The following is a 26,323-nucleotide window of genomic DNA, read 5'->3' on the forward strand; positions in this document are numbered from 1 at the left end:
GTGGCGAGAAGACGGAAATAAATAACATCTCTTTATGAACATGCACAAAGTACGTTAACAGAAACATATCAAAAATCTAAAATAGATCTGTCGCAAGATGCCAAGCGAAAGCAAAAATTCACTTTGAGGAAATATTGGAAAGAATGGGGGAGAGATATACATTGAATAGACAGTATAGATCCCATGCACATGGAAACAAATCTAATCTACTCAAAGGATCTAAGGCCCTCATTCAGAGCCACTCGCAAACAGCAGTACGCTCGTTGCGTTCCGATGTTGAATAACCGCGCATGCGTCGGTGTAACACTGCGCATGTGCGTACGGCAGATTGCGAGTTTTTTTGCTCTCGTTCGTCAAATAGCGTACAGGAAGTGACATGTCAAATGTGATTGACAGAACAGGGCGTTTTTGGGTGTTGACGGGGGTGGAGATGGAAAAACGCAGGCGTGGCGAGGCGTTTTTGGGGCGTACATACATTAGCAAATGCGAGCGTAAAATGTGTTCGGACCGACTCATACGTCACTGGATGATCCTCTTTCCCTTCAAAATGCTCGCACAGCTTAGGGTCTGGATTACTCGACCACATTGGCGATGGCCTTCTCCTCCGTCCCGGGACTCCACGATGTTGTTGCGATTAATCGCGGGAGGGCTGAAAAGCAATTAGTGTTGGATTGAAAACCGGCTTGGTATATGTTTTGAAATCAGTTTTTTGGGATAGCACAAAACCGTACGCAGGTGGAACTCAGAGCTGCTAATGTCAGGATGACACAATCAATTTGCGTACATTTGTGGGGGTTTATTTTGCCCTCAATTTGGTGGTTAGGGCCTATTGTAACAATAATGTCATCATGTTGTAATTTTCGCACCATTTTATTTTTGCCTCTTGAATTTGCCTTGTTATATGATATTTTTTAAACGTTCCTTAAAGAGCCCATTTTTTTTTTTTTTTCTTGTTTTTTGCCAGTTTTTGCCTTTTGGTCCAGGATTAAATGTAACCCATTTGTACAATAATTTCACAATACAATGTCAGTTTTTTTGTTTCAATTTATTGCTCAAACAAAAAAATAAAAAATTAAAATATTGGGGACATCTTTTTTTGCCAAAGATATGTCCCAAAATCAAACAAATTGGCCCAACATAACTGTTGACATAAACATACATCCAAAATTTAAAAACATTTCACAAGAAAGGAGAGGGAAGTTTTGACCAGAAAGGAATATGAGCCAAGCACAGAAGGATTGTGGGAAAAGTCACCATTGCTGTCACCGTTTTTTCACCCGTTTGGATGGGGGAGGGAGGGCGCCAGACCGGGTCCGGGATGTCATCGGGCTGGCCTGTCCAGAGGCAGATGTTGTGGCCTCTGGACTAGGCACAGGGCTAGGCACATTTGGAGGATTGGCTGATGTTGTGCCAGAGGTGGAGAATCCTGATGTTCCGGCAGGAAGGGAGGTCGGCTCCACCATGTGCTGGCGAACGAGCTGCTCCAGGGCATTGGCGATGCGGATGTTGGCCCTGGTATTTTCCGCCAGGGCCTGACCAATGGTCACGTTGGCCGCAGCATTTTGCTCCAGGGCCTCAGCCACCCGTACCAGACTGGCGTCCATCCTCTGCAGAATCTCCGTATGGAAATCCGATTTGAAATTGAGTTCTGTGAGGAGGGACACTGCCTGCGAGGGGGATTGCCCTGGACTGGCTTCTGCAGGGTCCTCAGCCGGATGTACTGGTTCCTCCCCTGCCGAGCCAGCAGAAATTCGGCGGCCAAGGCTCCCCTCTGGAGCAGACTCATCCGCCTGTGTCTCTGTTAGGAAAAAAGAGAAAAGACTCACATTAGAATCTACATATTGGCACAATAACATTTCAGAGTTGATGACATCAAAAGATTTACCTGGGACAACATGAGGAGCCGCAAAGTCTGGCATGTCCGTATCCATGTTGGACACGCCAAACACCTCCACAGGCTGCACACACCCCTGTGCCAGCTCTTCTAAATCCGTCAACTCCAATGACACAGGGGTGGGACCCCCACCTGTCCCCCTTGCATGCCTAGCCCTGTCCGCGAGTTTTTGCTTTAGGCGATATTTGAAGTCGCCCCATCTGTGGGAAAAAATGGAAGCCATTATCCTTTTGTTTAAAATGGTGTTTGTTTTTAGGGGGGGCAAGTGTTTACTTAACGCCGTTTGACATCCCGGGCTAGACGGACATAATCACCCACCCTATTGACAGCAACGGCTACCTCTTCCCACATTCTCCCCTTCTGGCTTAGACTCATATTCCTGTCTGCCTGTGGCAGGATGTCCACACACTTCTGTATCAAAACCTCCATCTCCTTTCTTGTGAAATGTGGCTGCCTTTTTTTTTTTGGCAGCTTTGGTCGGAATACTGGGCCCAGCAGCCTCTTCCATGTCATCCTCCTCACCTATTTGTGTAAATATTCAAATTTCACAAAATCACAACTTGCCCAATCTTATGTTTCAAATTAATCATTGATACAAAATGCATGAAAGACTTACCGCCTGACTCTTGGGCATTGTTTCCCTGGTCTGTCGCCATGTCGGAGGTCCAAACAAGAAATACACCAGAATTTTAATGTGTTTTCGTGACGTATTTATACATGCGTCCTTATTTTGCGGCCGCATCATTGATTGTGCGTTCCTATGATCCCTCCTTAATTTGTGCGGGAAACGAAACACTATTTATTGCTTGGTGTGTCTCGAGTCGAGGTGGCGTTTTTGGATTGTTGGAGGTTACCTTGGCTGGAGTTTATTGTTTGCGTATAAAGGAGTTGGCGGTTGGAGATTATTTTGTTTGGTAGATTTGCGTTTTTATTTTCCGTTCTCTTTTTTTTTTTTTTTTTTTTTTTTACCTCGTTTCTTGATTTGGTAAGTTTTGTGAAGTCTAACTTTTGATCAATTGTTGTTTCATTGTGTTTCTTCTTTTTTTTAAATTTTGGATCCCTAATTTCATCTATTTTAGCTTTTGATTAATTTCGGACCCAAAGACCTTTTGATTTGGACTCTTATATATTTGCTCTTGGTAAGTCCATTTTTTATCTTGTATTTGTGAACTAATTAGCGCATTTTTACTACTTACTATTGTGACTTGTATTTGTGAACTAATTAGCGCATTTTTACTACTTACTATTGTGACTTGTATTTGCAAACTAATTCGCGCATTTTTACTAACTATTGTGACTTGTATTTGCGAACTAATTTGCGCTTTTTAAAATGCTTATTAATCATTTTAATATTTTTGAGGTTGCCCTTTCGCTTTTTGTGCAAACATTTCCACCCATTTTGATGTACTGTGTGCAATGTCGTTTTGCACTTTTGCCAAATGTGTGTTTCGCATATTTTAAGTTTGGTCTAGCACAAAATTTAGAAACAAAAATGCACAGAGTGAAATTTGTCAAAAAATTTTTGTGATTAATTTCAGTTTGGACGTATCATGACAATACCCCGGCATGTAAGCAGCAATGGATGGTATCATCAAGCTAAGTTGTTTTGAATTTTCTTTTGGGGTGGGTCCAAAGCCTTACATTCCAATCTTGCCATTTCAGGTTGATCTAGGGCGGATTGTTCTGGCCATGCTCCCGGAAGCCGACCAACCTCAATCTCATCCCAGGCGTAGGCATCGTAGGCGTGCAAGGCCCCAGATATTTCGAACACGTGTCACCCTTTTTGGAATGCCCGATGATGAGGTTTTAAGACGCTACCGTCTTCCTCCCAAAATCATCATAGACACTCTCTCATTAATAGAGAGTGATCTTGAGCGGCAAATTGACAGTCCTACAGCAATACCACCACTTACGCAATTTATGGCGGTGTTACATTTCTGTGCCTCAGGATCGTTTCAAACAACGGTGGGAATAGTGGCGGGCATCTCACAATCCTCCTTTTCCCGGATCCTGAGGGCAGTGATGGAGGCACTTTTCAAGCACCTCCATCATTTTATTCAAATGCCTTTGGATATGGGTGCCCTTAGTGTGGCCAAGGCCAATTTTTACCAAATAGCTGGCTTCCCACACATCATAGGGGTTGTGGATGGTACTCACATACCACTTCAGCCTCCAGCACGGCTGGAGGCCATATTTCGAAACAGGAAACACTATCACTCCCTGAATGTAATGGTGGTATGTGATGCCTCCCTCCAGATCCTGTCCCTGAATGCAAAATTACCAGGAAGTGCACATGACTCCTTCGTCATCCGGCAATCAGGGATATGGCACAAATTAAACAACCTACAAGCTGGTGATGCGTGGCTTCTGGGTAAGTGGAGACCTTTAGTACATAACAATGTTAAGCTTGATACACAGTGATCCTGATGTCTATTCTTTTTCACAGGAGACAGTGGATACCCTTGCATGCCCTGGCTGCTCACTCCTTACTTGGCTCCCACACCAGGTCCACAAAGTGAGTTTAATACCGCACTTACAGCCACCAGGCAAGTGGTGGAGCGCTGTATCGGCCTTTTAAAAGGCCGATTCAGATGCCTCCACCGCTCTGGTGGCGAGCTCATGTATTTGCCGGATATGGTTTCGAAAATTGTGGTCCTGTGTGGGATATTTCACAACATCGCCATAAGGAGTGGTGTTCCAATGCAGCCAGAGGATGCCTTACCTGAGGATGGCCCCCCCGAGGTTGGTCGGAGGTCAGTATGTGGGGGGGCCATACGCGATGATGTGGTGGCCCGCTATTTTAGGTAATTATTTATCAAACAACAGTGTGTATACCCAATGTGTTCCGTTTTTTTAACGTTCATCTTTTTTTATATTAATTCTTGCACCATCTTCTGTTTGTTTGCATAATCTTTGGCACTCCCACGATGACTACTTCCTGCTACCCTTCCAAAACCTTTCTGTGGAAACTTCGGGAATATATTCTGACACCAATATTGCAACGCCATATTTTTGAAATCATGTGGGCATGGACCTTCGTCAACCAGTTCTTGATTTGTTGTGTGTTTTTTTGGTATGTGGAGTTTTTCTGATTATCACTGTGTGTTTTGTTTGTGAGTGACCACTTTGTATTTTGATTTATGTTGTGAATAAATATTTGGAGAGTGTAATTTGTTTCCTTTTTGGGCACGTTAGAAGCAAGTGTAAACAAACTCCCAAACGTTAATTTTACCTAAGGGGTAACCCAGTAATGAAGCAAGTGGAGCTAAAATGTAATATGTTTTCGGGGTACTAACCAACACAACAAGGAATCGTGTACAATCAGTTGCCTTCGTAAGATTGTCCTAAGCAGTTTGGCCACCAAATAGGAACCTGAAAAATGGTGTAAACTATCATGTTGACCACCACAAAAAAGGAAAATGACATTGGTACTGGGAGGTGTTTCTTGTGCCTGTTTGCATTCAAAATACAACACACAATCTGTAGTGAGTTTCTGGGGCAAACCTTGCTTGAAGAGTCTACTTATGTCAGTGTAAAGAATCTTGGATTTACTCCAAACGCATGAGACAGAGCTTGATTTTAAACAGATTTATTAAGAAACAATTTAAAAAAAAATAAAAAAAAAAACTAATTCCTAAGGAGGACCAACAGATGGTCAAGGCCCTGCTCCCGCATACGGCCCACACAATTCACAATCTCTTCCCGACGCCTCTGTTCCTCTGTGGGTGACAAAAGTTTGGGGATTAATAAATCGATAATGAAGCAACATTGTAAAAAAACAAAAAACAAGCAAACACAAACTTACAAGCTTGTGGGCCAAAAAAAAATTACACGGATAAAACCCAGAACCCCAAAATGTCGTAGGCCAAAAATACAAGGGCCCTAAAAAAAGGCACACAGGTGTGATATGTGTATGGTGACATCAGCAGGAACAGGTAAAGACAACCCCCAAAAATACCCTAAGGCGAAAAAAAGTAAAAAAAAATGGGGACGACACATGATTACATACAAACAGTTTGTGGTGTCCAAAATAAACTTTAAAAACATACCATTCTCCAAAACGAGAGAGCCAGAAGCCACTCCCTGGACCACCTCGGAGGTGGCTACATTCCCCAACCCGAGGGGCAAGGTGTTTTCTTGATCCTGGGAGGGGGTATTTGGAGGAGGGACGGATGGAGGAGAGGGGGAATTGGGCTGGAGGGGAAGTAGGCCAGAAATATCGGCCACAGGGTCTGGGGAGGAGGGGGGAATAGAGGAATTGGGGGTTGGAGAGAGGGGCCGGGACCGGCGTCTTGTGTGGCGATGCCGCCGTAGTGTTTGCTGTGCCCCTAAAAAATGACCAAAAAATTGTTGTTAGTTTCAACAGGAAACCAAAAAAAAAAAAGGACAGACATGAAAACATGCACATGCAGATATGACTACAATGACTCAATAGGACAGACATGAAAACATGCACATGCAGATATGACTACATTGACTCAATAGGACAGACATGAAAACATGCACATGCAGATATGACTACAATGACTAAATAGGACAGACATGAAAACATGCACATGCAGATATGACTACAATGACTCAATAGGACAGACATGAAAACATGCACACGCAGTTAGGGCCCACAAGATAAACTTGAAAACCACAGTCCAGAACACTTACTTTCCGCAATCTGCATGCGAAAGCATGCCAGCAAGCGGGGCGTCCGCCGGTGCAGGTCCGACCACCTGCGCTCCAGCTGGCCAATATGTCGGTGTGAGCCGAAGGAGCGCAGGCGTCGACGTACCTCCGCATATGCGGAATGCTTGCGCCTATTGGAGATGGGTGGAGGCTGACTGGTGATCCTCCTGTCCATCACCTCCGTCAGCACCAGCAGTTCGCGCCTGGTGAATGCGGCGGATCTCATGATGGCAATGGTGTTTTTTTGACAAAATATTTTTAATAAAGCACCCCAAAAAAATTTGATTGGCTAATGTATTTGGGTAATTAACAGGACCAATTCTATTGGTTAGTGTATGAGTCATGTGTTCGACAGGGCCAGAAATCTCTTGAGAGTTATGATAGGCTTGATGCAGTGACATGCGTAAGCTAATTTAAATAAAGAAATGAACCACTGAAAAATTTGTGGGGAGACAAACAAATAGAACAATTGTTTAATTGGGGGTAACATGTCTTTGGAACAATAAAAGCGAAGGTTTCAGCCGTACGTATTCTGCGAGCAAATACAAACACGGACAAGATTAAAGTTTATTGCATTGTGTTGAAAAAAATAAATAAATTAAGCTAATTGATACATTGATTGGCATGATACGATTGAGGGAGGTAGGCCGAAAAAACGAGCAGGTAATCGGAATCTGACAGTCCCACTTCCGGTTTGTACTTGTGCGTGCGTTCTCTTCAAGCCATTTCGGGGATGTACGCTCGCTATTTGGCACGCTCGTTAGTCAGAGGAGGGGTCGCCTGAGTTTGGGGCGGATTTTTAGCTGCGTAGGAAAAAACGAGCGAGTGCTTGAATTTAAATATTTTTTTACGTACGGCGAACGTGCGTACGCCCACTTGCGAGTGGGTCTGAATCAGGGCCTAAATCTACATCGGTAGTAACCAATTTGCGGAAGTCAGATAATACATATGCAAAAAGTGGAGAAGAGATAGTAGAGGTATTTAGAATTCTTTTATAAAGAATTATATATGAATCAAGGGTTAAATGAGGAAGTAAAGAAAGACTTTTGGGGAAAAATAAGTTTACCACAATTAGAGGAAGAAACGGCAAGAAGTCTTTGTCCCCCAATAACCAAAACAGAAATAATACAAATTATATCAGGTCTGAAGTCAGAGAGAGAGCGCCAGGACCGGATGGGCTCCAGGGGAGTATTATAAACAGCTAAGCAATAAAATTATAGATACATTAGTAGAAGTTTCTACATCAGGGTCCATAGGGTTTCCACAGGATACTTTGGGGTATAGGCGATGATGTCAGATATCGGGCACCACAGAGTTAAGTTTTAAGCCTCCCAGGAGCACTGTGGTTCCCCTCCTATACCCTGCCCCTGAGCCAAGGCAAATCAGTTTCGTAGGTGCCCGGCTCGGAGTCGGAGCACCTGTAACAGAGGGGGGCTGTTATGGCCCCTGAAGTTTCTTCAAGGCAGCTGTGGCTGCACAAGATGAGCTGCACAGCATAGACAGTCAGTACTGACGTCTATGCTGTCGCTCCTGCACCCCGCCGGACCATAACGCCGGTACCGATCCGGGGATGCTGGTGAGTGTCTGGGGTCACAGCTAGCAGTGACACCGGATGCTTGGACTGTGGCCGGATCCAAGGGGACAGGTAAGCGGCGGGCTCCCGCGGAGGGTACCCGCCGAGCAACACAGTCCTAAGTCCCCAGGCAGGGGGCTCCCTGGGGACTGGCTGCAGCATGGAGCCAGGTATTAACCTGCGCTTCCACTATACAGCGGGCCGTGGCTGAGCGAGAAAGTCCGGCGTCCTGGGGGTTAATTGCATGCCAGGGGAGCGCGCCTTCAGTGTATACAGCCGGTGCCTCCCCCACTGCACAGTGCCTCTCCATTGTGGTCTGGCTGCCTGTGTGAGCGCTCCTCCACCGGACCCGCCTCCTCTATGCTCCTCGGCGGCAATCTTCTTGTGACTTGGCAAACGCTGCTGGACGCTGAAGACTGTGACATCGTGGTCCGGGTACCCCCGCATACCTCTCCTTCGATTAAGGTCAGTGTATGCAGCGCGTGGGTTAATTCCTTGTCCACTACGATGCAACAGCTGTCGGACGGTTTACAGGGGGAGTCATCATTGTGGCCGCATAAGCGGCCTTTAGCGTCTCAGACGGCTCAGTATGATGAGGATGAGGTGTCGTCTGAAGACGGTGAGATTTTTGACCTCTCTGATCAGGAGCCCCTCTGTACTAAAGAGACGGAGTCTAAGTCTAAGGTCTATATACCTGGCCTTATACGTGCAGTCCGTGCGGCCTTGGTTATTGAGGATGAGGATCCCCCCGTGGCCAAATCCAAATATGCCTTCTTTAAGGATATTAAGGGTGATGCCACTGTATTTCCTCTATCTGGTCAACTAGTGGATCATTTAGAGGAGGCGTGGAAGTATCCGGGTAAGCGTTACCAGCCTCAAAAACGTTTGGCTTTTGCATACCCCTTTGCGGTTAATTATTTCTCTTAAGTGGGAATCTCCTCCGCAAGTGGATTCTCATGTCGCATGCCTAGTGAGGAGTGCTACATTTCCCATGCCATCCATGTCCTCCTTAAAGGATGCTACGGATCGCAAGGTTGCAATATGCCTTAAGTCCATTTGTTCCCTTGCTGGAGGGGCGTCCAGACCGGCTATGGCCGTGTGTTGGGTGGCCAGAGCCATGGAGCGCTGGGCTGATAGTTTGGAGGCGTCTCTGGACTCTGGGCCTGATTCAGACCCGGACGCTATCCGCAGCGCGCTCGCTAGTGCCGATGGTTGCTAATATGCGCATGCGTATGCATCGCAGTGTGCGTGCGCAAACTACACAGTGCGTTTACAGATCCCTCGCTCGCACAGCAAAGCCAGCCCAGCAGAGTGAGTGACAGGAGAGGCCATTTGTGGGTTTTGACAGGAGCAGTCCAGTAAAAACGGGGGAGTGGAGGTGCGAACGCAGGCGTGCCTGACTGTTTCAACGCCGTTTTAGAGGCGTGCATAATTAACAGGCAGCGTCATAGTACACGTCACGAGCCATTTTTTTACTCTGTTTTCCTCGCAATGCTTGCGGTAGAAAAAAGCTACCACAAGCACTGCGTTCACATCCGATAGTGGTTCGATGTACCAATGTTTTCACAGACTTCCAGGAGATGATGTGGGGCAGTGGGCGTCTCTGCATTCGCTAAGGGGAGTCTGCATACACAAAGCGAACGCTCGTACAGGTAAGATGGGCGTGCTTATGCCTTGGCGAGCAATCGCTCCCCGCCGCGTCACTTTCAAATATTTGCATACGCATCGAGCGAGCGTACGCTCATAGCGTCCGGGTCTGAATCAGGCCCTCTGACTCTTCTGCGGAGCAGGCAGAGTTAGTGGGCAATCTCAGAGATTCAGCCACTTATATTAATGAGGCAGCCTTAGATATCGGTCTCCTCACCTCTAGAATCTCCTCGGCTGTGGCCGCTCGTCACACCCTATGGTTGCGCTCTTGGAAAGTGGACGCAGATTCCAAGAAGGGCTTGGAATGCTTGCCTTTTAATGGACAGGTCCTGTTTGGCCCTGATCTGGACAAGATAGTGGCCACTCTGGCAGCAGCTAAGTCTGCTTGTCTGCCATCGGCTACAGTCCCGTTAGGGTCTGGTACTTCGTCCTTTCGGCCCTACAGGGCCCAGGGTAGGTCCAAAGTACAGTCTTTTCCTAGACAGGCTGGGCCCAAAAAGTTTTCCAAGCCCAAGAAACAGGCTTGGGGTACAAGACGCCCCGCCCCCAAGTCAGACGATAAGCCTTCGGCTTGATGGACCATGCCTCCCTTTGGGGGATCCCAGAGTGAGAGGCCGCCTGCTTCGGTTCGCCCAGTGTTGGTGTCTGACTACCAAGGACACTTGGGTACACGAGGTGGTCTCTCGGGGGTATGTCCTCTCCTTCTGGTCCTTCCGCAGGTTCACCTACGGAAACCTTGTTACGACTTTTACTTCCTCTAGATAGTCAAGTTTGATCGTCTTCTTGGAGCTCCCCCCAGCAGGTTTTTCACCACAGGCCTTCCGTCGGATCAGAACAAAGCCCTGGAACTACAGAAAATGTTGCACTCTATGCTCCAGGTTGGAGTTACAGTGCCTGTTCCGTTCTCCCAGAGGGACATGGGTTTCTAATCAACCTTTTTCTGGTGCAGAAACCCAGTGGGTCTTACCGACCCATTCTCAACCTCAAATCCCTCAACAAGTTCTTGAGGGTTCCTCGGTTCAGGATGGAGACCCTGCGTTCCATTATACTGGCGATGGAGCCTGGGATTCATGGTGTCGTTGGACATTCAGGACGCTTACCTGCATGTCCCCATTATCTTAACGCATCAGCAATTCCTCAGGTTTGCACAGCCCACTTGCGGATGCAGGGGGTCCGATTGTTGCCTTATCTGGATGACCTTCTGTTGTTGCGGGGTCTCCAACGGTCCTCCAGCTTCATCTGCAACTGACAATCTCAGTATTGGAGAATCACGGCTGGTTAATAAACTGGAAGAAATCCACCCTGGTTCCTTCGCAGAGGATGCTCCAACTCGGGGCTTTGTTGGACTCTCAACAACAGAGGATCTTTGTGACGGAGGACAAGATCTCTGCGTTACAGGCAAAGTTGCGCAGTTGCTTTCAGAGCCGCCGAGTGTCTATTCACTCAGCGATGAGGTGACTGGGCTCCATGGTGTCGCATCCTGACTTGGGCGGAGGGTAATCTCCCTGCCATCTCGGCGGTGTTCATCCCGGGAGTCGTCAACTGGGAAGTGGACTTTTTCAGCCGTCAGGACGTGCATCCGGAAGAATGGTCTTTTCACCAAGAGGTGTTACAACTCCTGGTGGACAAGTGGGGCCTTCCGGAGATAGACCTCATGGCCTCTCGACACAACAACAAACTGCCTGTGTACGGGTCAAGAACAAGAGACGGGGAGACTCTTCTGGTAGACGCTCTGTCGGTCCGGTGGAACTTCCAGTTTGCATACCTCTTCCCTCCGTTCTCCCTACTTCCTCGAGTGATCAGCAAATTCAAGCAAGAAGGCTGCACACTCCTGTTGGTAGCTTCAGCGTGGCCCAGACGTCACTGGTACTCAGACCTCCGATGCTGTTGCCTCTACGTCCGGACCTGTTGTCACAGGGTCCTTGTCATTACCCAGACGTGAGTCATCTGTCTTTGACGGCGTGGCTGTTGAAACAGCCCTCTTAAGGTCCAGGGGTTTTTCCAGCTCTGTAGTTAACACCATGCTAAGAGCACGGAAGCCTACGTCTGCAAGAATTTACCATAGAGTATGACATACTTTCTTTGAGTGGTGTCACCCTAGAGGCTATGATCCTCAGGTGTTCGGGATACCCAGAGTGTTGGCTTTCCTACAGGTGGGCTTAGATCATGGTCTTCGCCTTGCTTCTTTGAAGGTGCAGGTTTCTGCCCTGTCAGTGTGGTTTCAGCGTAGGATTGTTACTCTTCCTGATGTCCGCACCTTTATGCAAAGTGTACTACGTATTCAGCCTCCCTTTATTCCACCAGTGGTTCCTTGAGATCTGACTGTGGTCCTGAGGGCTCTCCAAGGACCACCATTTGAACCACTGGGCTCAGTGGATTTGAAATGGCTTACAGCTAAGACTGTATTCCTTCTGGCCATTGCTTCGGCCAGAAGGGTCTCAGAAGTGGGGGCTCTCTCATGTCGGCCTCCCTTTCTCATCTTTCATAGGGACAGGGCGGTACTTCGCACTCACCCTAGTTTCCTCCCAAAGGTGGTATCTAGTTTCCACATCAATGAGGAAATCATTTTGCTGGCCATTAATTCACCAGACCTCACGTTTGGTGAGGCCACCTTGGATGTGGTGCGGGCTCTAAGGATTTATGTTGACCACACCAATTCTTTTAGGAAGTCTGTCTCCTTGTTTGTACTCTATGGCTTCAGAAAGAAGGGTTGGCCTGCCACTAAGCAAACTTTGGCAGGATGGATTCGCATGGCAATTTCTGAAGCTTGTATTCATGAAGGCCTTCCTGTTCCATCCTCTGTTAGGGCTCATTCCACTAGGCCTGTGGGTCCTTCGTGGGCAGCTTGATGTGGTGCCTCAGCGGTTCAGCTTTGCAAGGCTGCCACGTGGTCTTCTGTCCATACTTTTGAGGTATTATGCATTTGATACCTTTGCCTCTTAGGATGCTTCCTTCGGGTGGCGGATTCTCATTTCAGCACAGGAGCGTCCCCACTCTTAAAGGATACTGCTTTGGGACATCCCCACGGTATCCTGTGGATACCCTATGGACCCTGATGTAGAAAATATGAGATATGGTAAGAACTTACCCTTGTTATCTCTATTTCTATGAAGTCCATAGGGTTCCACAGGACTCCCGCCCTGTCGCACCTGTACTGCAGATGGGCTTTCATCTAGTCACCGGTTTTTCTGTCTCCTTCTAGTGAGAATGTGATTCTTGTGTGTTCCAGATCTTTCTTCTCTCTCTTTCCTCTCCTCCTCCGGCCTGGGGCTTGTTAAGTAACTGATTTGCCTTGGCTCGGGGGCGGGATATAGGAGGGGACCACAGTGCATCCTGGGAGGCTGAAAACTTAACTCTGGTGCCCGATTTCTGACGTCATCGCCTATACCCCAATTTATCCTGTGGAACCCTATGGACTTCGTAGAAACAGAGATAACAAAGGTAAGTTCTTACCATATCTCATATTATTTAATATAATTATTGTAAAGGGGTGTATACCAAAGTACTTTAATTATGCTACCATTAGAATAGTTCCAAAGCCTGGAAAGAATTTAGAGAAGCCAGAATCACCAATATCCCTGTTAAACTCCGATTATAAAATAGTAACTAAAATATTATCAGAGAGGATGAAGACAATACTTCCAAAATTAGTAGAGGAGGATCAGACAGGATTTATACGAGGAAGACATTAGAAGACATTCAGTTAGCAATGTAAGAAAAGTTTTAACAGTGGCTCAATATATACCATATACAGGATAAAGGAGAAAAAAATCCCCAATATATACCATCAGTAGACGCCGAAAAGGCTTTTGATTTAATAGCTTGGGATCATTTATATAAAGCTCTGAAGAAGTTTGGGTTCCCAGAAGAATTTGTAAATATATTGACCACACTATATAAAAATTCAACTTCTAGGATTATTTGTAATGGATATATGTCGGGAGAGATCCAAATGGAAGAGGGACTCGTCAAGGGTGCCAGATGTCACCATTATTGTTCGCAATGGCAATTGAACCATTAGCTGTAGCCCTTCGAAAAAACAGAGAATTTCAAGGTATACGAATTAAACAGTTAGCAATGTTCGCGGACGATATGATAATATTTATAGCAAATCCAAGTAGATCTATTCCAGTAGTGTTACATGAAATTAATAAATTTGGTAGTTTTACAGGATTTAGAATTAACACATCAAAATCAGAACTTCTTCCACTAAACTCAATCCCAATTACACCTAAAACATTGAAAGATATAACTCCATTTCAGGTAATATAAAATAAAATAAAATATCTAGGTATATATATCACATATCCAATTGATAAGATATATAAAGCAAATTATGGGATTTTAATTAACAAAATAAAAAGTAAGTTGGAAAGCTGGAAATAACTGCCACTATCGCTATTGGGCAGAGCAGCTGTGATAAAAACAATAATATTTCCCAAATTGGCATATGTGATATAAATGTTCCCGATAAAGATGACAAAGACAGATGTAAATTGTTGTACAAAAATGTTCTCTGAATTTTTGTGGAGAGGGAAGAAAGTGAGTATATCTATGACTAAATTAAAAATGAAAAGACAAGATGGGGGTTTGGCAATACCTGATATTATGACCTTTACTAAGGCGACCCACCTTAGATATATAATAGATTGGATGTTAGATAAGACAGAATATACGAATCGTAAAATAGAACAGGAAATGATGGAACCATATGCATTAAGTGCACTGGTCCTGATTCAGACTCGGTCACTATGAGCGTACGCTCGCATGATGCGTATGCAAATATTTGAAAGTGATGCGGCGGGGAGCGATCGCTCGCCAAGGCATAAGCACTCCCATCGTACCTGTACGAGCGTTCGCTTTGTGTATGCAGACTCCCCTTAGCGAATGCAGAGACGACCACTGCCCCACGTCATCTCCTGGAAGTTTATGCAAACATTGGTACATCGACCACTATCGGATGTGAACGCAGTGCTAGTGGTAGCTTTTTTCTACCGCAAGCATTGCGAGGAAAACAGAGTAAAAAAATGGCTGGTGACGTGTACTATGACGCTGCCTGTTAATTAAGCACGCCTCTAAAATGGCATTGAAACACTCGGGCACGCCTGCGTTCGCACCTCCACTCCCCCGTTTTTACTGGACTGCCCCTGTTACCACCCACAAAACGGCCTCTCCTGTCACTCACTCTGCTGGGCTGGCTTTGCTGTGCGAGCGAGGGATCTGTGAACGCACTGTGTAGTTTGTACACGTGCACTGCGATGCATATGCATGCGCAGAAGAGCAACCATCGGCAATAGCGAGCGCACTGCGGATAGCATCCGGGTCTGAATCAGGCCCAGTGTTACATACCCCCAGGAAAATGCTACCAAAACAGTTTATGACAAATATAATGTTTAAAGACACATACCAGTCATGGTGGGATATAAATAAACGAACAAAAGAAAATCCAAGATTTTCTCAGTATGTGGAGATATGGGGAAACCCTTGCTTTGAGGCAGCATTGGAGAATGGTCAGTTTAGACAATGGAGATCTAAAGGAATTAGTAAAATTAGAGATGTCTTCGATCCAGGAGGTGAGATAATGTCTTTTCAAGATATAGGGCCTGAAGCGAAAAGCCATTTTCGCGTGTTTTTGCCAAAAACTTTTCGCCGATGATGTCATTTTCGCCTATTTTGGTTTTACTCCGTATTCCATTTGAAAGACTTTCCACCTAGGCGGACAGTCAATGCAATGTAATAGGCGAAAAAGTTTCGCCTATGAATAGCAGGAGGAAAAAAGTGCAGAATTGGGGTTTAAGGGTGCAACATTGCGGGAACCCCCGTGAAGCCTTCAGACAGTCCCCCAAAGGTAAAGGACACCCCAAAAAAATCACTTTGAATTTGGGTGCGAAAAAAAAAATGTTGGGGGACAAAGTTAAAAACTAGCGAACTTGACTCTGGGTATACCCCAAGTGTTTTTTTGATTGCAGGTGTTGCGGCAGGTGGATTTTTCACGTTTTTTTCATCTTAATTTTAGCAACCTTTAAATATGCTGACCCCCCATTTTCAAGTACCCCAAATTTGCTGGGATAACTTATTTTCTGGAAAAAATACTCCTGAATACTATTCTGCACCACTTATGCAAAAACGCTATTTAGCAGCTATTGAGCCCGTTTAAAAACACCAAATACCTTCAGCAAGCCAAATCGGGGGTAACCTTTGCTAACCCCCATGTCAGAGCATCTTTTGGGGGTGTCAGGCTGATTTCCCCAAATCTGACCGTACTTTCTGCCTGTTCAAGTTTCGCCGGGTCCCGTTTTCGCCTACTTCCATATTGAATATGGAGTTTATCGCGCACGGCCACGATACTTTTCCGCCTACAAAAGACGCGATGTAGGCAAAGTCTGGGAGGCGGAAAAGTATCGCAGATCCGCTCTAATTGAATACGGCTCTTAGTGAGAAAAAAGGGGTTAGAAAAATAAACAATTCTTTATGTATCTTCAAATGAGAGACTATGGGCCTGATTCAGACCCACTCGCGAGCGGCTGTCCGCTCGCGAGTGGGTCGATGTTCTGCACTGAGCATGCGCACGACGGAGGGAGCTCCGTCGTGCGCATGCGCCAGACGCGACGAGCGAAGGACTTTCCTTCGCTCGTTGTATCTGATCAAAGGGGGCGTGCTGTCGATGTTGATTGACAGCACGCCCCCTTTGGTGGGCGTGCCGGGGGCGTGCCTCCCTGACGGGGGCGTTCCTAAGGGAACGCCTACCGTCAGAAGCCGGCCCACTGACATCACTAGTGATGTCAGTGGGAGTGATTTTGGCTTTGATAGAGCCAAAATCACTCCGGGCCTTGCGGTTGAAAACCTCAACCGCAGGCTCCGGCTCGCAGTTTCGATGGTCGCGATGGTCAAGACCATCGCGGCCATCAAACTGCACGCTTGTATAGGCTGTGGGTGGTGACCCACAGCTATACGAGCGTCCAGGAGGACGCTCCATAGTTATGGAGGACGGCCCTCATTCAGAGCGTGCGCTCTGCTCAGAGCGTACGGCTCTGAATGAGGGCCTATATTTGATCAATGACAAAAATATAGAGAGGAGATGGAAGAAATGAATACTGTATCAAAATTGTTATCTAAGGCAAAAGGGGAGAAATATAAGATGAGATAGTTAACCTAAACGAAGATAAGATTTGCGAAAAAATGAGAGAGAGATTGGCGAAGGATGTATCGACAGCAAATAAGATAGAGGATATTATTAGAAATATGGGGAAGGTATTAAAAAATCTTTTTTCAGCACAACTCCAAGAAACACATATCCGAACAATACACAGAGCATATATAGCACAGGGGCAACGTAAATACTGTATATGGTTAGAGAAGAAGAAGGAATATGCCCAAAATGTCGAGCACAAAACGCAGTGTTTGTACACAATTTTTGGTATTGCCCTAAGATTATGCGGTTTTGGAATAAATTAGTGGGATACTTGAGTAGAATATTTAAAATAAAAGTGAGTTTAGATCCAAGAGCATTGTTGTTTGCAAATTTCAATACTTGGAAATCAGAGATAAGAAATAAACAATTAGAGCCTATACTCTCAGTTATTGTTACAGTGTCAAAAAAAGTGATATTAATGAAATGGTGGAAAAGTTGCCCCCAATGATAGAAAATGTAACGGCAATGCTACTGCAAATGCTATATTTAGAGAGAAGACTAATAGGAGTAGAGATAGAAAAAGGGGGAAAAAGGTTCTATAAAACATGGGGACCATATATAAATACATTGGAAGGATCTACTCAAGAGGCAATACTACGAATCTTTGAATGTACAAATTAGTATGTCTTCCTTAGACTAGAAAGTTAGAGGGAAATAGGGAGATTTGAAGATCTTGGGATAATTGTAAAGAATAGATGGGTTGTATGGTGGGAGAAAGAGAGAAGGAAGAAGGGGGAAAGGGAAGGAAAGTAAGGTATATAAGGTAATTGGAATGTATATTTTTGTATAATTTATATGTATGTGAAATAATATGTAATTGGATTATAATGTGGAAAATGAATAAAATATATAAGAAAAAAAAAATTCTGTAAGTAAAATGCATGAAAAAGTTCCAACAAATGAATTACTAAGAGAACCTAAAATTAAATTTAACATTCTTATTTTACCTCTTTGTAAAAACTGAAAAAAAACCCTCAACTGACCTGAAATTTTAATTCTAAAATCATAAGTGTGCACAGCAGTCAAGAAAGCAGAAAATTGTCAGCCAAACTAAAGTGCACACTTTTTTGATTGATTTTTCAACTCGTAAAACACACGAGCATACATTATTTTGCACACAGAACCTGATTTTTGTTATTGTTTTGCAGTAAGTAAATGACTGTAAATTGCAGTATTGCTGGATCAGTGACAATGTAGTGAAAGTCAGGTCAGTAATGGGGGCAGTGTTTGGCTTGTAGGTACAGGTCAGTAATGGAGGGTGTATTTGTACGGGATGTAGCAGCCGCTGGTCTCAGTCCCGACATCGGAATCCCGGAAAGGATTTACCATAGGCGTCGAAATACTGACGCCTGACACCGGAAGGCCGAGGACGCCAGCCCGAACGAAGGTACGTCTGGGGCGCCCTTAGCATTAGCCGCGGGGGGGGGGATTAGGGAGTCTAGCGGGGTTAGGGTTAGGTTTGGGGGGGGGATTAGGGTTAGGCACCCCTTGGCGGGAGGGTCAGGCACCACCAGGGAAATATCATGGTCAGACACCCCCCCCGGGAGGTTAGGTTTAGGGAGCGGTAAGAGGGTGTTAGGGTTAGGCACCCCCGGGGGTAGGTTAGGGTTAGGCACTAGGGGGGAGGTTAGGGTTAGGCACTAGTAAGGGAGGGTTAGGGTTAGTGGGGGACAAGGGAGGGTTAGGGTACTTGCCTTCCCCAGTCAGGATCTTCATCCTGTTGGGCATCCGCTGTCGGGATTTGAACCGGCTGCCGGTATTTCAATCCCATTCTTCAATCCCATTCCATTTGTACTGTTATTTCAGGTCAGTAATGGGGGGCCGTCTTTGTATGGGGGTTTCAGGTCAGTTATGGGTGGGCAGTGTTTGGTGTGCACGGTATTGGGGTAAGGTGTTTGGGTTGTTTTTTCAGGTTAGTATGGGGGAGGGGAAGGGGGGAGTGAGAGTCTAGTTTTAGGTACAGATAAGTAATGGAGGGGCTCAGCGTATATGCATGTCAGTAATGGGGGCGATGCTGCTGTCCTCCACGCCACTCCTATTTTACATCTATTACTGGCTTCACTGGCACAGCTTCCACACTTACCTAAGTCTCCTGTCTACTGTTCTGACCAAAGCTACAGTATCTGCTGACTGCAGGGCAGGAGGCCTGAGCTTCTTGCTGCTCGCAGAGCTGGGCTCAGGCTCTGTTTGTGCTGAGCGGTTCAGGGTGAGAGAGACTGTAAGATCTGTGACTGTGTCACGCTGCAGACACTTAAAACCACCTTTTTACCTCTCCGGTGCCTGTCCAGGCTAGCGCCAAGGGCCGCTCACGCTGTGCATCACTTCCAGATAGCACAGAGGCCTCCTCACGCTGCACATTGCTCCGGGCTGGTGCTGAGGTCTGCTCCTGCCCCGTCTGCTCAGTGTCCTGTCACTGAGCATGGATATATACAAACTGCATGCCAGAGGTCCCTCCAGAACAACCGTATGGGCGCAGCCATGTTGGACTCTGTCACCTGACTCTCCTTCACCACTCAGAGTGCTGCTCCCATACCAGCAGATCGCAGCATCCAATCCCTGGGGATCCTCTCCTATAAATTCCATTTCCTGACTGGCCTCTATTGCCAGTACAATGTCGCTTCTTGCTAAAGTTACAGCTCAGTGCTGGCTCCCAGGAACCAGTGGTTCTCAATCTCGATCCTCAGGATCCCACACAGTTCACGTCTTTCAGAACAACCAGCAGGTGTACAGGTGTAATCATTACTCACTGACACATTTTAAAAGATCCACATATGGAGCTAATTATTTCACTTGTGATTCTGTGAGGAGTTTAAGAAAACATGCACTGTCTGGGGTCCTGAGGACCGTGTTTGACAACCTGTGTCCTATAGCATCTTGCACACCACTGAGACTTTCTTACAGCCACCATCGGTTCCAGCCGATACGTCCAATCATCGGTCTCATCTGATGCTTCCAACATTGGACTCTTAATAATTAAGTTCCTCAATTCATCAACATCGGTTCCAACCGATCAAGTTAATCAATTCAGCAACATCGGATCCTTATCAATTAAGTTCTACAATTCATCAGCATCGGTCTCAAACCGGTTCAGCTCTCAATCCAGCATCATTGGTCCCAATCCGATTCTGCTCATTCATTCAGTATTATCACCTCCATTTCTCACCCCAACCTGCTGTTTAATAAAGACATTCTAGTTCTGTCCTCGCCTTCGGACCCATCATCTACTGCCGAATCTCTATCTCCTCACATCATTAGATGAGAAAGTCCTGGCTCAAGCCACCTAAATTCCTTCACGCATCTCTAATCTTCCCTTCAGGCTCCCACGCCTGTTCCTGCCCAAACCAACCCTCAGACGTGACAGACTGCAGTCCACCTATCACTAGGCTACTCTGTCCTTGCTGCCCAGTGCCTCCAATCCCTGGGGCTAATGTATGTAGTGCAGGAGGAGCCAGATAGATAGTCACACCCTTTAAAATTGAGCACTGATTCCTCCACAACCAATCACACCCCTTGACACAGCATTCAACCTCCTCCTAGCCAATTTCCAGGCCGGTCTCTTTCATCTGGTTTACGTACATATCTGAATCATGGCATATATCAGCTGTAGCTATTGTCAAAGAACTGTGAGCTAGGTCCTTGCTACTGGTTATTGAAAGAGCTGCAAAGGAATGTCTGCTGAAGACTCCACAGGGAATTTTAGCTTTTTACATGAAAATTAAAATGATGGGGCTTAGTTTATATGGGTGTAAATACATTACTTTTACATGCAGAACTGGATAATGCAGTCCTCAAAAGGACTGCCCCACGGAAATCGAGATTTTTTTTTTTTTTTTTGTAATCTGGGACCCTGAGTATCAGTTCTCAGACACCAAAAGGTTCCCAGCTAAACAGATTTTAGACTTAACTTGGGGTTCTGTCCTGCGGTTTGCGTAGTGCTCTTGTTCAACATAATATTGTCACTTTTTTTTTCATTGTGTATATGTAAATAAAATATAATAAGACAGCACAATATATAATAAGTAAATAATTATAAGACAGCACAATATACAGTATATAATAAGTAAATAAATGTATTAAGACCGCACAATATATATAGTAAGTAAATAAATATAATAAGACAGCACACTTATATAGAAGTAACTAGTCACAAAATGCATGGAAGTTTACTAACATACAGCCTTGGCTTCCCCCTGTTGCATATCTGAGTGTATTTGCTATGTCATAATTTGGTTGAGAACTGCACTTATACGTTCACTATATATGTAGAGACACATGACACTGCTCTTACATCCCTTGTTGTCACTTAACTTCATTTACTAATCATATTTCAACCCAAAGGATGTAGTGATTTTATTCTCCCGTGTCAGGGTTCGTGCTACAAACATCTGCATGGCAAACAGTCCCAGCTATGGGATGTATCTGTGCTCACAGCTGTGACCTTACAGAAAAATACACTGATTATGTTTCCAGTTGTTACTTGTTGTGTTGACCATTTCAGGACAGTTTCACGGAATGGGTATGAAGTCCTGGTAGCTAAATAGCCGGCGGTTCATATCCCGACAACCCGAAGGGAGAAGATTCCTACCCCTCTCCCCCAACCGTAACCCTCCATTAGTGGTGCCTAACCCTAACCTCACCCCCTAGGGCCTAACCCTAACCCCCCTTACAGCTCCCTAAACCTTCCGGGGGGGCCTAACCCTCACCCCTTAGGCAGAGGAGGATCTAGACTGATATTTTTTTTTTTTGGGGGGGGGATTTAATGATTAATTCTGACTCCTCCTCTTTCTTGTACTGGCACCTCCCCTTTCCAAGTCCCCTTCACAGGGTTTTTTTTTGTGGCCACATCACCAGCAGCCATCTCCCTGATCCCCCCTCCCTCTGTCCAAGGGCAGCAGAAGCCATATCCCCCTCCTCCCCTCTGTGCGTGGGCAAAAGCATCCATCTCCCTGCTCCCCAATCCCCCAGCCATCTCCCTGTTTCCTCCCTCCCCAGACATCTCCCTGCTCTCCCCTCCCCCAACAATCTTCCTTCTTCGCCTTCCCTCTGTCCGAGGGCAGCAGAGACCACCCCCCCTCCCCCAACCATCTTCCTTCTCCCCCTTCCCTCTGTCCGAGGGCAGCAGAAATCATCTCCCTGCTCCCCCAGCCATCTGCGCCACCTCTCCATCTGTCAAAGGGTAGTAGAAGCCAGCCCCCCCTCCCCTCCCCGCAGGGGCAGAAGCAGCCATCCCCCTGCTCACCTGCTCAGTGCATGAGGTGATAGATAATAAATGGACTGTGCTAGGGAGGGGGGGGGGGGGGTGTTCGGTCCAATCGCCTCCCCCCGGATCCCCCACTGCCCCTAGGGGTGCCTAACCCTAACCTCCCCCCCCCCAAAACCTAACCCTAACCCTGCTACGCTCCTTGAACCTACCTCCCCCCCTACCCCCCCTGCGCGGCTAACGCTAAGCACGCCCGGACTTACCTCATTCGCCATTCCGGCGTCGGGATTAAGATAGGCGTCGGTATTTAACTGCCTATCTTAACTCCCTTGTTGGGATTCCGATGTGGGTGTTGAGACCTCCGCTCTCATAACTACATCCCCAGTTTCACATAGTGACAGCTTTCCATGGATTTACTTGTACAAGTCCAAAAAGAAAAGGTTTGTCTGCTCTACTCTATCACTGCAGAAAGCACCATGGAGATCATCACTGAGCCAATTAGAAGCCAGTAGGAGATGATTGGCTAGTAGTAGTTTGGGTACATTCTTGAAGTTTGGGAACACATAGGGCCTGATTCATATTTAAGGTGCGTATCCACTACACGAGAGTGGAACGACTGTACGGTTACAACATCATAATCGTTCAATCAATATGTCATTCAGTGTGGGCACCCTCCCTCATCCCCGAACATGCACATGACGATCTCGTCAGGTTGGCCTGCATGTTCAGGCGATGACAGATGCCGACAATGACCAGCGGGAGCCCGCATCACTGCACGATTAATGAGCGATTGAACGATAACGATGTTGTAATCGTTCAATCGCTCAGTTTTCTCGTGTAGTGGATATGCGCCTTTAGGATGGAATAAACAAAAAGGAGCAAACAAAGGGCCTGATTCAGACCCACTCGCGAGCGGCTATCCGCTCGCAAGTGGGTCGATGTTATGGACTGAGCATGCGCACGACGGAGGGAGCTCCGTCGTGCGCATGCGCCAGACGCGACGAGCGAAGGAAAGTCCTTCGCTCGTTGTGTCCGATCAAAGGGGGCGTGCTGTCAATGTTGATTGACAGCACGCCCCCTTTGGTGGGCGTGCCGGGGGCGTGCCTCCCTGACGGGGGCGTTCCCATGGGAACGCCTCCCGTCAGAAGCCGGCCCACTGACATCACTAGTGATGTCAGTGGGAGTGATTTTGGCTCTGATAGAGCCAAAATCACTCCGGAGCTTGCGGTTGAAAACCTCAACCGCAGGCTCCGGCTCGCAAATTCGATGGTCGCGATGGTCTCGACCATCGCGGCCATCACAATGCACGCTCGTATAGCCTGTGGGTGGTGACCCACAGCTATACGAGCGTCCAGGAGGACGCTCCATGAAAATGGAGCCCGGCCCTCATTCAGAGCGTGCGCTCTGCTCAGAGCGTACGGCTCTGAATGAGGGCCAAAGAGCGATTTTCTGCTGGAATAAACCATGTTGCAGTGCAAGGGGAGGAAATACATTATTGTTTTTGCATGCAGGGAATATACTGGCTGCTTTTGTATGTAGTGTGCAAATACTGAGCAGCTTTGTGTTTAAACTGAAATTTTGAATTAAGCTAGGACATAATACCTACCCAATTGTACATTTCTCTGCACATTGTAAATGTGCCCTACCTGCAGTGCAACATGGTTTTACTAAAGTGCACATTGCTCCTATTTTGATTTGCTCTAAATCAGCCCCATACACACACTACAATATAATTAATTTGTCTAAAACCTATTTCTTTATTATAGTGGTTTATTAAATATTATAGTGCCATGTGTTGTAACCTATAGCAACTGAGTAGACATACCTCCCAACATTTGTGAATTAGGAAACAGCACACGGGTGCATGGTTCCGTCACCATCATGGTGAGTCACGCCCCTGGTCTACCTTATTAGCACATTAACAGAGTTTTATTGCTGCAGGCACCAGCCTCCAGTATGTGTGGCAGAAGGAGCGTATAGAGACAAATGTGAAGATCGCGAGAGTCTCCTGAAATTGGGACTATACCTGACTAAGGACTTGATTCAGAGATGTGCGCAAAGCCTATGTGCAGAATGGGACCTGTGGTGTTGCACGCAGTGCCCCCTAAGCTGCAGGACGGTTAAGAGTTATGTGATTCGTATTCATTTTTAGAACAGTTTAGAAACTGAAAGGTAACATCTGATTGGTTTATATAAGCTCAATTTTATTTGAATTTTCCTTGAAGTGTTTCATGGACAGTTAAAAATATTAGAAGTAAATTGCAACCACAGTGCAGGAGTATAGAAGCGCTGACACCAGCCTGTGAGTAGGAGCTGTCATCTCATGTATATAGCTGTGATTAGAATAGTTCCCCATGCATGCAATACTACAGTAACATGGTTGTTTCATGCACAGGAGACCGGCCCTACAATAGTTGGAGACGAATCCTCTGATCCGCAGTTGATGGGGCAGCTTGGAGCCAGCAGAAGGATTGTTCTAGGAAATAATTTGTAAGTGTTTCATTATGGTCTTGATAAAACACTGCATACCAACATTTCAGATATATCACTTTACTTTGCTGACATCTATGGTAAATTATGTGATCATACTAGTACAGCTTTTATCGGCCAGACAGGACACTTTGGCTTTCGACCATCTAAAAGGCATGATTCTAAACATATGACCTGGAAAACTGCACACATGTATACAATTCATTCTATTCAGATGGGACGTGCAGTAGTCTGTGACAAGAAGTTAACCAAAGTGCACTATTCAAACCGATTTAATATAATATATTTAATGTATATATTTAATGTATATTATTCCGTTACTCACATTTATATGAGCGCTGTACAGGACGTATCCATATGTAACTCTAAAAGAAAAAGAGGAAATGTGAGTATGAAGATGTATATGTACCATAGACTATGGCTGTCTTCTAAATTCAGCTCTAAATCAGCCCTTTAATGTTCACGTTTTCTTCATAAAGACTGTGACATGCAGTCTTCGTTTTCAGGCCTAACACTGACACTATCTGAGGATATAGCTCATCTGTTTTATCTTCTACTGAATCAAATATCCAACAGATCAAACCCATTATTACAGATCATGTACCTGAATGTGACGTGCATCTGGTACTAAGCCAGCCGTGTGGTCTTACATATGACAAAAATAGATATAAAATGCAATAGCTGTTCCCAGTGTTCACCATAATTCTACATTTTAGTGCATCAAGGGTTTTAACTCTAGGACAATTAGACATACAGGTTGCATATTTCCAATGACTGGTATTGAACTGTCATAGGAAAAAAAGACACTATAAACAATATTAGGCTGACGGGTGGGAAGCACTGACGTGCGCAGGATACAGCCCAGGGGGTGCCGCAGCGGGACCTCCCCCACCGGATCATGGACTACTCTCCCCCTCTTCCCCCCACTGCGTCATGGACTACTCTTCCCCCCCCCCCCCAGATAAAGACTACTCACTTGAGCGACCTGAGTAGTGTGTGTCCGGGAGGGGTAGTCCATGACCCGATGGGTGAGGGGGGCATGTCTCTTTGAGGCACCCCTGTGCTGGCTTCTGTACACTCCTATGGTGGAAATAACTTGGTCTTGGGATATCAATACTTGGAGACTTGTCTTGAAAGGTACCCTGGAAGCTACGCAGCTGGTAACATTTACCTACACCTAGTTAGCTTCCAAGTACTGGGGTAACTGGATGAGTAACATTTCCCACATGCCTTGATCCTCTATAGATCAATTGCTTCCTAGATACTATGACAGAGACAATCACCACTGAATGTAAAACTGGCTAATTTTGTCAGGAGCGCCACACAGCACTCCTTCCTTTCAATGCTACTTAACGTTATTCAACAATTAACATTATCATCCTACCAAGGTTTGTAGGACCTCATTCATATACAATATGCAGGCTAATTCTGGGGGACTCACTAGTAAAATCTAGGGTAAACAGAAGGGGCAGATGTACTAAGCTATGGAAAGTGATAAATTGGAAACTGATAAACTATCAACCAATCAGCTCCTGTAATTTTTCAAACACAGCCTGTAACATGACAGTTAGTGGCTGATGGTTTATCACTTCCAATTCATCACTCGCTAGAGCTTACTATATCTCCCCCCTAGGGGGCCTGTTTATCAAC

General features: G+C 45.9%; 1 protein-coding gene across 1 annotated transcript in view; it reads left to right on the forward strand.

The window, feature by feature from the left end:
* Nucleotides 1-26,323, forward strand: part of LOC148451054 (GTP cyclohydrolase 1 feedback regulatory protein-like) — a 36,261-nt gene that overhangs the window by 8,461 nt on the left and 1,477 nt on the right. The window contains exon 2 of the mRNA XM_088462332.1: nt 24,579-24,673. Within this exon, the coding sequence (XP_088318458.1) occupies nt 24,579-24,673 (95 nt within the window). The remainder of the gene's footprint in view (nt 1-24,578; nt 24,674-26,323) is intronic.

The sequence above is a fragment of the Taudactylus pleione genome, unplaced genomic scaffold, assembly GCF_031769625.1.
Source record: "Taudactylus pleione unplaced genomic scaffold, aTauple2 ptg001187l, whole genome shotgun sequence".
NCBI lineage: Eukaryota > Metazoa > Chordata > Amphibia > Anura > Myobatrachidae > Taudactylus > Taudactylus pleione.